The sequence below is a fragment of the Salvia splendens genome, chromosome 17 (assembly GCF_004379255.2).
Source record: "Salvia splendens isolate huo1 chromosome 17, SspV2, whole genome shotgun sequence".
NCBI classification, from domain to species: Eukaryota; Viridiplantae; Streptophyta; class Magnoliopsida; order Lamiales; family Lamiaceae; genus Salvia; species Salvia splendens.
The window spans coordinates 6,194,906-6,207,045 of NC_056048.1; the positions used below are offsets into that span (position 1 = coordinate 6,194,906).

Below are 12,140 nucleotides of genomic sequence, written 5' to 3' on the forward strand. Positions count from 1 at the left end.
AATATTAATTCATGGGAAAATATTGTTCCCTGGGTCTCGTGCAGATCTGTTTTCCAAATGCAACATATACCAAATAAAAATCTTCCATATCATAAGACAATAGTAGTAGTATATAATAAAGGAAATGAATAATTCAAGAAAGAATAACGGCTTTCTTGATATACCATCACGCAAAAGAGAGGGAAAAAAAACATATCGCTTTCAAGAATTACACCGACATCAGCTTCCCAATCCCATATTACAAGATATACACATTACAAGAAACTCAATACCAAACAAATAAACTCACACTTAGCTTGCTTTATAGTAGTACTGTATAACATATATAGAGAATGAAGCATATATATGATCATATTCCGGCGAGACATTCGGGTGGGACGACAGGGAAGCGGGACCTGTCGGTGCAGTAGTCGTAGATCATGTGGTTGGTGCGGACCCAGCGGTAGCGCCTGGCAGCTTCCGGGGTCAGCTGCTGATAGGCTGCGCCCTCCCACCAGTTTCTGGGGTTGGAGGCGCAGGTAGCTGGCCCCGGAACCTGACAGCCTTCGATGTCGAAGTCTTTGTAGTAAGCATAGAATGGGGCCTTGCTCCAGTTGATCTTCTCCAGGCCGCCTCTCGTGGCCCAGTCGTCGGCCTCCCATAGAGTGGAGTAGACTCCCATTGGTTGGAATTTTGGGTATGGAATTCCTCTTCCCTCATTGTTTTTGTACACTCTTATTGGCACTTCATCCACAGAGAATCTGCCAAAACCAAATTAAATATATAAGCATAGTAGTTTTAATAGAATGATGAATGATGTGGGGACTTACATGATGTGGTGATGGTTCCAAAAGATGGTGTAAGTGTGGAAATCAAGAGAGGGGTCGAACCAGAGATTGATCCGTTGCTCCTTGTCACCTTTACCATGGGCGTACACATTGGTTTGAACGGTGTAGGGCTGTCCCGACCGGTTTCCCAGGAACTCAAAGTCCAGCTCATCGCGGATGTTGAACGAGTCTGAGATCATCTGTACATGTATGCACACATCCACAAATTAGTATATAGGAGTATATATATAAGTTGAGACCAAAAAGGTCTCGAAAGCAAAAACAACAGACAATATCATACTAATGTGGAGTTACAACAAAATAAAAAAAAATGAAGGAATGAATACATAGAAGGCGGTGACAGTTCCGGCAGAGTCACCGGGGACGAGCTTGATCTTCATGCTCACACGTCCGAACAGATATTGGTTCTTGGAGGCGAACCCGCAACCTTCAATAATACATGGCCATCAAATTATTAATTAGTTGAACAAAACAAAAGAATATGAAAAGTATATACAATACCAGAGGATTGATCAAGAGTGAGCTGAATGGCTCTGCCGCCATCCAATTGGCGAACGTGGGAGTCGGCCCATGCGACTCTGAAGTCCTGACTGAAGGTTGCAGGCCGACCATTTACGCTCAAACTAGACAATGCCAAACCCAAAATACATACTATCAGTCGACTCATCATGGATTGAGCCATCTCTACCTTCCTCAGCTGTAATATAACATCCCAATCCCAATCCCAATCTGGGGCTATTTATATTGTACTACTCCTACAAGGTAGAGAGACAGGGAGAGAGAGCTTTCCACACAGCTAATACAAAGCCGTCAAATGGACCCGCCATTTCTCTCTCTCATACATCACTTCACTTCCATTATAATCTCCCTTCTCAATTCCCAATTACAGTTTCACTAATTACACTTATCCTTTCATTAGGATGCTCTCATGAAATGATACTGAATCTAATCATTTTTTAAGTAAGAGTACATAAATAGAATTTGAATTTTCAGACCATAATACCCTTCAAATACTAAGAAGCCCCTAACTTAATTTTTCTAAAAATTGAATTTTGGTATTAAGAAACAAAAATTCTGAACGCAATTTGTCACCTGTCAAAATTTCAGAGAAAGGAATGATGAATGTTAATGAGATTGTATGAAGAAAGAGAGAATATGTAGTAAAGGTACAAAGATGTTTTTTTATAGGATGGGTATATATTATGGTTTGAAAAAAGTCTCAAAATGTGCAAAAGCACTTGGAGAACTTCCATGATAGTGTATTTTTTTTTCTGCGAATGTGTGACCTGCAAAGTTCAGATCCTATTTACGTAGTTCGGTAAAAATTTTATTTTGAATAAGAATTAGTATTAGTGAAGGATATAGAACATATAATAGTCTCTGTCATATTAATTGATTTTATCACCTTGTTTTAAAATTATTGATGGGGCAATGAATTTTGTGAAAGTGTGAAACACAATTAATGAGGTATAAGAGGCTCTAAGAGCATCCGCAGCGGTGGCGGTTGGCGCCACCGCCGTCCGTGCCAGCGGCAAGGCGAAGGACCGCCACCGCTGCAACCGCGCCGCTGGCACGGCGCTGCTCGATGTATCGAGCACGTCCGTGCCAGCGGACGCACATGTGGCGGTCTCCCATTCGCCAACGGCATAGCCGTTGGTTTCAAACTTTTTTTATTTTTTATTTTAAAAATCGGATTTTTATTAAAAAAATCGATAAAAAATAAAAAAAAAAAATTTTCACTTCCCCAAAAAATTATATCCGTTTATAACCGTTTTTCCCCACTTTTTAATTTTTTTTTTATTTTTTTTACCCCAAAAATACACACTTTCATCTATAAATACCCCCAATTTCACTCCAAAAAATTCACACTTTCACTACACAATTCTCATCATCAATCTCTCATATCCATTTTCATCTTCCTCTCACACCCTACAACACCACTATGTCCGGTAACGACGACAACCCAAGCGGCTCTCACGGTTGGAACCCCGAATGGTTCGGTTCGCAACCGTTTCATAGTCCGGAAACGGAATATTCGGCCCCTCCTCTCACCCAAGATTCGGGCGTTCCGAGTGGCTACCGGCCATACCCAATCGACGATCAAGGTGCCTCCGATGGGCGCTACGGGTGGACACCGGAGCCTAGGCCTCGCGCCCCTTCCCAAATGCCGAATCCTCCATCTCGCGCTGGTGTCCGCACACCGTACTCACCGGCGGAGATGGAAAGATTGTTCAAGGCGTACTTGGAAATCTCCGAAGATGCGGTGGTTGGAACGAACCAATCCGGCGATCACTTTTGGTGGCGCGTCTCTAGCCGGTACAATGCACACCGGCCGCCGGGAACGATCGAGCGCAACGAGAGTATGGTGCGCAACTGCATCGGCCGAGCCAACGAAGAAATTGGCAAGTTCAACGGCTATTTCATCCAGGAGTCCCGGAATGCCGGGAGCGGCCGAAGCGAGGTCGACATCATCACCGCCTCGCTGAGCACCTACCAATCCATGAACGGTAAGTCGTTCAAATATCTTAACGTTTGGCAGGAGACGCGGACGCACCCGAAGTATAAGGGAGGCATAACATCCTCCTCTAGCGGCTCCTCCAAACGCTCACGGTCGGCATCCCTATCCGACGCCGGCGAAGAAGTGGCTAGCCAACTCGCCGAAGCTAACTTGGGTAGCCCCGATGCCCAACCAAGCGGTTCCCGACGCCGACCGCAAGGTAGGAAGAAGGCGGCGGCCGAACGACGTCGCGCCGCGACTCCATCTGCCCCTGCTCCCGAACCCGCACCCTATGTTCCACCTCCACCCCCGAACAACTCGTTGTGGGCCCTTTTGGCCCAACTCAATTTGGCCGATAGGTCAACTATGACCCCCACGCAACTTCAAACGCACGAGTCCATGATATTGGGTCTCCAAAAACAATTGGGGTTGGTGCCGCCGGATGCGTAGTCTTCCTCGGGTTATATTAGCCAATAATTATGTAATTTTTAATTTTTAGGAGTTTAATTATGTAATTTTTAATTTTTAGTATTTTAATTATGTAATTTTTAATTTTTAGGATTTTAATTATGTCTTTTTATTTTATTTGTAATTTGTTATTTTTATTGTGGTTTTTTTAATGAATTTTAGTATTATGAAAATGTTTTTGTGTAATTGAATTTTATATTAATTGTGCTCGTCCTTGCGGAAGAGCACAGTTGTGGGTGTTGTGCTCTTGCCAGAGAGCAGGCATGAATAGTACCGCCCGGGCCGACAACCGTGCCGCTGGCAAGAGCACGGTTGTGGATGCTCTAAATCTCGAAACCTGGGGAGTGAAGGAAGAGATGGTGTAGTAAATGAAATGGTGAAATGAAAGTTTAAGAGGTGGAGTTGTGACGGCAGAGACATGGGAAAGTGGTACCCAGTGTTTTAAAAACCGGACCGGACCGGCCTATTCAATCGGTCGGACCGCGAACAGATTTTTATGTTTAAAATGCGAGACTAGAGGGGATTGAACCCTACACCTCTAGGTAAGATATTAACATCTCTGCCACTCCAACACATGATCTTGAATGAAATATTGTGAACATTAATTATTATTATACATTAAATCTATAATTTTTTGTCCACGTAAATTAATAATTTGTGTTTAGTTTTATACTTTTAAATGATTGTTAGTTGAGATATGTTTAATTTAATTATCAGCCACTAAATTTTATTTTTATTAGTATAATATATATATATATATATATACATATATATATATATGAAAAAATAATTTTACCTAAGATTTAATATTATATATATTATTAATATAGTTTATTACTCCATATTTACTAAATATTACTCCAAACTTACTAATAATTCAAGTTTAATTTTATGTATTAACTAATAATACTATTATAGCATATATTTATCCAAATTAACTAAAAAATTCATGTTTAGTTTTATATATTGTCTATAATATTATTTCACCACATAAATGTTTTTGAGATAATATGAATTTTATCTATTTATATATGTAAAAAATATATTTTTTGGTTACACTAATTACAAATTTATGTATTTAATAATTATTTAAATATTACCATTCACTTATTTTAAATACTCTTAATATTTAATTTACTTAAATATTTAATATATGTTTTGTTATACGTTACTATTAATTATAATATATTACTCACTAAATTTAATATATTTTGTAAGAGTATATTTAATTTTATATTTGCAAGGTAAAACGGTTCGATCAATATTTGAACCGGTCGGACCGGTTGAACTGTGAACCAGTAGCCTCGCCGGTTTATCGGCCGGTCCGGTTTTTAAAACATTGGTGGTACCACACATTTGTTTTGTTAGCATGGAAATGGCCAAATATATAAATTCAATCTTTTTATTTGGTGCAGCATATAACATTAAATGAGATGTCACCCAATCACTGTTCCAATCCAATAATAAAGAAAATTAATTTATGATGTATCCACATCCATAGTGCCAGATAAATTATGCTATTGCCACACCCACACCCACACCCAAACTATTCATGTGGTTAGAAACTCCTAATGGTTGTTATACCAAAGTTTATGGTTTATTGGGATGATACTAACACAACAATTCTGTTCTTATAATCAATATATACCTCATATAATGGTAGTATATAACAGAGTAAAATTAATGAGAGATCTATCTAGAGTCTAGAGATGGAAGACTTCTTTAGTGGAGGATGTGGACTTGGTTTTAGAGACAAGTATGCATATTAATTTGGCTATTCACGGTAAGTCTAAACAAATTTGTTATTTGTATTCGGTATTCAATAATGAAAACAATTTATTAGATTAAGATGTAAACCACTATCTTAATTTAAGTTGGTTATATGGTCAAGTCAGTCATTGAGCTCAGGAACCTATCACGTTCTCCACTCTTGGATAATGTTTATTGATGCATGTCTGTGTTAATTGGTCAAAATATGACATTGACATCACACAATTTTGATATGCTAAAAATACAAAAACATCAACAAGTATGACATAAAGATAATTGTGTCAAATCATACTCAACTATGCATTTTTCATGTGGTAGTAGTATTTATTGTTTTTTAACTTTAGAAAATGGATCGGAGTGGTAGCCTACTTAAAAAATGAAGAGTATTTAGTGTCCCATTAGAAAATATTCTTGTAATAATAACATGGATAAGAGATCCAGTTTAATATGAAAGGATGGAAATAAAATGAAGCCTACTTTGCATTGCAATTGCAATTGCATTTATTGGAAAAAGGGTTTCCGTTAGAAAAATCAAAATTCACTGTCATCAAACATTTATCGCAATCCAAATCTAAAAAATGAATTTAATGAAAAGTTCGATTTTGATGGAGAAGTTTATCTTTTTGATAATTGGAAACTTGTTTTAACTCTCGTGTGCTTCTCAAAATAGTTCGAATTCATAGTTAGTGACATATTTATACATAATACTATATAAAATTGAATAAGAAATGAATAAAAAGTAAAAATGTGAGATCCATGCAATAGTAATTAAGTACTTCTCTAAATGCAATTACATTTTCTTCAAATCTGAGTAATAAAGATTGTTAACTCATACCGTCATAGGAGATAAAATATAGTAATCCACATACAGAGTACTATATTTTACTGTATCTAGGAGTACATACTATATTTATAACTAGAGATTGCAGATTGAAATGTAATTGAAATGGGGAATGCCTACATCAAAAGGGGGGATCAAATGGAGTATGCAATTTATTTATACAGGCTCATAGTCATAGGAAATTACTATAATTCACAATTTTACAGTATAAATTGAGTTTGAGATGATATAGAGGGTCTACACTCTGAATGAAATAAATATATGCATGGGTGAGAGATGTACTTAGACATATCCGAATTAAATAGAGTTAGTTCATCATTCATTATTTAAATTATTTTCATGGACTTAGACCCTGCAACCACCTTGTCCCCGGTCCACATCTTTAATGACATGAATGAATTTCAAATTTTCTTTCAATTTCATCTTTATCATCCTCTAATTTACTAATTTTGAGAGCCTTTCACGTGGATATATTTCACAAGTGAGGCCGACGCAATTTGGGCCCAGTTTGGATTTTTCGTAAGAAGCCCAATTTTGGTGTTGGGCCAGCTTCTATGCCTTCCATCAATTTTTGTTTCTTTTGTCATCACAGTCCAATGATATTTATAAACTAAAGGGGCGATTATACCTTACTACTTGCATTAACAAGATTAAAATTTGAGATGACCTCTATCTCTATTCAATATTTGTGATAGAAGAAGAAAATTGTTTTGAATTAAGAGAACGACAGCATACACTATCAAGATTCAAGACATGTCAAGAGAACAAAATGATCCATACATGCTTTATACTTTAAGGGTCAGTTTAGTAGGATAAGATAGATGACTTATCTATCTTGAAATTTTATGAATGAAAATGACCTAAAATATATGTTTTTATCATTGTATAAATTATATTTGCTTCACTTTTTACCTAGAGCGTAAACAAACACCGTGTAACACGCAAAATTGTGTTTCTACACAACTTTGCATATCATGAGCTCAAGCCTCTCCATGTTACACAATCATAAGCTAGAGCCAATCAATTTGAATCAAACATATCACAAGATCGACCGAACTGATAGAGAAAACATAGAAATCTTAGTTTTTTTAATTTGAAATTAATTAACACTATAGCTAAGTCATGTTCCTTTTTGGACTTGTTCGATTGCAGTTGATTAAGCTACTTTTTTTTGGCAAAGAAACAACATATCTTATTTCCATTACTCTATTTCATATCTTACTTTAATTTCTCTCCACTGAACTTATTTAACTCAATTTTCTTAAATTGCATGCCCGAAAGAAATGCATCTACTATAGAAAGGAGGAGTACAATCTACTAATCATGACTAACTAAAATAATTCAATCTTTAGACCTTAGGAGTCATTTACTTTTATGAAATGCCTTAATTGTATTGATCTAATGATGTGAATGTCCTTAAATACAGAAAGTGGAGTAACAAGATTTTAAACTTGAGAATCTACACTTCCTCCTCCGTCCGTCCTATTATATGCTACTCATTTTTTTTGGGATGTTAATTATTTTATTTTTAGGGAAATATAATAAATTACTATCCCTTATTTTATTATTTCTTCACCTCCCTACTTTATTTTTCTCCACTTATCTCTCTAAATATTAGAACATACGGTGTGGGTGTGAGTGTGAGGGAGGGAGTAGACGTCACCACGGTTCGGGAACCGGCGGTTCACGGTTCGGAACTGCCGGTTCCGATTCAAGAAATGCATGAACCTGAACCGGCCCGGCCAAGCTTGGACGGTTCTGGTTCCAGAACCGTGAACCGCCGGTTCACGTGAACCGGCGGAACCGCCGGTGCATATCCGGTTCCGGGCCGGTTCGGACGGTTCGGCGGTTCATGTTAATTTATTATTATTTTTTACATTGTAATTCAATTCAAGTAAAAAATGTAAATATACTTGCATAAATAAAATTAGAATAAAGCGATGTACAAATGCAATTTTATTGATACAAATTACAAATTCAAAATTACAAATTACAACTTTAAAATTACAAATTACAAGTTTACAACTTAAAATTTACAAATTACAACTTTAAAATTACAAATTACAACTTAAAAAATTAGAAATTACAACTTAAAAATTAGAAATTACAACTTAAAAATTATAAATTACAAAAGACTTAAAGTCTTGATTACAATTTACAAATTACATATTCGAAACAAATGGGAGAAAAAAGAAATAAAGGAAAAGGACTTGAGCTCAACTTAAATTTAAAATTTAAGTTGAGATGCTTACGTATCCTCAATGCTCAATCGCATTTTGGAATCAAAGTCCACGTAGTTCTCTTACATTGCTTACCTATTTGGATTGATCGGAGGAATTGGCGCCTACTCTTCTTCGTCGGGGAAGTAGTCTTGGTCGGGTTGTACTACTTGATTGTCCCAATCCGGTTCTTGGTCTCTAATTTCGGCGGAGCACCAATCATCAAGTAACATGGTGGCTTCCATGTTTTGCCCGGTGAGTCTACTTCTTCTGTCGTCCAAGACGTTGCCTCCAACACTAAAGGCGGACTCAACGGCGACAGTGGAAGCCGAAACCGAAAAGATCTCCTTGGCCATTGATGCAAGGATGGGAAAATCTTTCTCGTGTGATCCCCACCAATCTAGGACATCGATTTGTTGGGGAACGAGACCTCCTTCTTCCTCATTGAATGAAAAGTGTGAGTCAAAATATAAATCTAACTCACTTGTCGAATTTGTCGTCCTTCCTCCGCTGCTGAAGCCTTATAGATCCGCCAATTGGGATTGGGCGTCGGGGTCATCAACTTGGAAGAAGCAAAAGTTATGTGTTTGACGGGGGGGTCTAGGTCTCACTTGGTGGGTACGGTTGTACTTGGCTTCGTAATCGTGAAAGAGAGCCCGCAAGTCGAACTCAAAACTTCTTTGGAGGCTTGGGAGGTGGGGGAGGTTTATTTGGAATGTTTGGGCTAGGTTTATGTAGTTGTCGTCCTCGTCATTTTGCAAAGCTCGGAGTGGTTCAGGATCAATAGAAGCCAAATTGTTGTAATAAAATTCTAAAATTTTGAAAGTACCAACTAGTTTCCACTTTGGATCCAAAACTTTGGCAAGCAAAAAAACCATTGGAATCTCATTGAAATACTTGAGCCATTTTTCAACCATGTAATATAAAACACACATTAACTCAAGATTGTTTGTTGAATTTTTCATTGCAGTTTTAAAACCAAGTGATATGATCATGCAATGTTCTAAAACACGAACGGATGTGCAATAATACACACCCGAAAACTCAACAGTGGCATTTCGAAAACCTTTGAATAATTTAAATAAGCTCATGCTTTAATCCCAACAAGAAGATGTTATATATAAATTATCAACATGGTAAGTTCTATAAAAATCAACCAAATATTCTATATGCTCCAATGTAGAATGCAACATATCATATGTAGAGTTCCATCTAGTAGACACGTCTAAAGTAAAAGTTGTGTACCTTATTTTCTTCATGTGGCAATACTTCTTCCACGCCTTGCCAATTTGAGGCTTCCAGTGGATCAAGGATACAGCTGTAGTAATAGGTTGAATATGTCTTTGCCATAAAGACAAAGCATCTTGTACACATATGTTTAAAATATGACAAATACATCGATGGTGAAAATACTTACCACTTATCACCGGGGAGCAAGCCGCAATTAAATCGGATATACTTGCGGTGTTAGCGGTTGCGTTATCAAAATCAACTGAAAATATCTTGTTGCATAACTCATACTCATTCAAAACTTGAATAATTAAAGATGCAATTGCTTGTGCGGTGTGTGGGGAAGGAAATTGTCTAAAACCAATTAAACGTTTATTTAAAGACCAACTATTGTCTATAAAATGACATGAAATTCCCATGTAAGAATTTCGTTGGAAAGAATCCGTCCACACATCGGAGCAAATATTAACTTTGTGCCCCAAGGTGGATAGAAATTTTCCAACCTCTCTTTTTTTGTCAAAAAACTAACAGTTGTTAGATCTTTGAGTAGTTGAGGGGGGAATTCTTTTTGTAGCAACATTAAAAGCGGTTTGCATAGTAACTTCATATTTTTTGTCATTAAAAAATTGAACGGCAAATGTTTCATTGCCGCCCATCTTACCATAGCATCGGTAACATTTTTTGGATCATATTTAAATAGAGGCGTACCTGTTTGAGACGATGAGCCGGCGAGGAAGTTTATTTGGCTTTGGGACTTAGTATGCCCATATTCCACGGGGTGTTTTGTCTTCAAATGGCGATGGAGAGTACCATATCCCCCACCGGTGCCAAATGGATAGACTTTATCGCAATAGTTGCAGTATGCTTTGAACTCACTTGTCTCCATGGCAGTGGTCGGTAGTGGTCGGATCATTAGGATTTGAAATTACCACCGGGTCCTTCTTGTAATGTTTGGTGAAGATATCGGATTTCAACTTGGGAGGCATCTTCTTCTTTTGTCGTCCTGCGGAAGGAGGAGCATCGGCCTCCTCATCATTTTCGCCAACTTGGCCGGTGCTAGAAGGGGGGAATTGATGCGATCCATCATCGCCTTCGTCCGACGATAGATTCACATCGTACTCGAAACGCGAAGCCGAATGTGAATGCCCCCCTTGTTGGTCGTCGTCGTCGGTGAGGGCAAGTAACAAGGCCGCATTTCGATCTTCTTCCTCCTACGAAAATTATACAACTAAGTAAAAATACTAACACAAAAATAAAAAAAAATCAAAAAAATTCAGAAAACGGGCAAAAAAACGGCCATATTTTTGGGATTTAGAAAATAATTTTTTTATTTTTTATCATTATTTAAAATTAATAAACGAATTTTAAAAAAAATTATTCAAAGGCAACGGCTATGCCGTTGCCCAATCGTGTGCCGCCACGTCGACCGCTCGCTGGCGCAGCGGCGGCGAGCCTCGTCCTCGTCGCTGGCACGGACGGCGGCCTTCTTCCCCACCACCGTTGCAGATGCTCTCAGTGTCTTTTCAATGTTTCTACTCTCTGTATTTCTATAAGTACTAGTATGAAATTTGAATATATTATGAAGAAACTGATTTTCTTAGAACATGACTTAATTAACAAATGAAAATTTTGCCAAAAGAAGCTAGAAACATAATCATGTCATGTCTCTACACATAAATGGAACCTAATGACAGAGGTGACTGGAGGGGGAGCCGCGATGTTGCAGGAGGCGCCCCCTCCATTGTGAGCATAGGACCAGAGACGTGGGATGGGAGCCATGCAGGGCAATGGGCAGGAGAGTCCGCCCATTTCGCGAGGCTGGAAGGGGGGGTGGGGGTGCGATTTTTTTTAACCTCAAATTCTTTAAATTCACATCCGCGACACCTACTCCATTCAATATAATCTGTCTAAAAAATTTGAATTCAACATCAGATGAAAATGCTCTTTCTCAAACTAGTAAGTTTTTTATTTTTAAAGAAGTAATTTTGCCTACGAATAATGCAAATTTATCTAAGAGACAAGGGATAGGGCGCGATGTGTTATGCGGCTGTGGCGTAGAGTTATGGCGTGACAAGAAAGAATCAATAATTATGAATGCTCTGAGAGAATGTGACACAAGAGTTTAAATCCAATGCTTGAATATTTATGTTTTATTAGTATTTAGCTAATTATGAAAAACTAAATCATGATAATTCAAAAATGATGGGAATGATTATCTGTAATAAAAAAAGTAAGTGAGATGTAAGGGCATAGAAATTGAGATAGAAAGAAGATGGATCATGAAAAGC

At 37.7% G+C, this 12,140-nt stretch overlaps 1 protein-coding gene across 1 annotated transcript; it reads right to left on the minus strand.

Moving 5' to 3' along the window:
* Positions 1–92: 92 nt before the first annotated feature.
* Positions 93–1,633, minus strand: LOC121775190 (probable xyloglucan endotransglucosylase/hydrolase protein 7). Its single transcript, XM_042172221.1, has 4 exons — positions 1,329–1,633; positions 1,154–1,254; positions 810–1,006; positions 93–740 (listed from the first exon to the last, which is right to left on the minus strand). Exons 1-4 carry the CDS (start codon positions 1,507–1,509, stop codon positions 350–352), a joined length of 870 nt encoding a protein of 289 aa, XP_042028155.1. The 5' UTR covers positions 1,510–1,633; the 3' UTR covers positions 93–349.
* Positions 1,634–12,140: the final 10,507 nt, after the last annotated feature.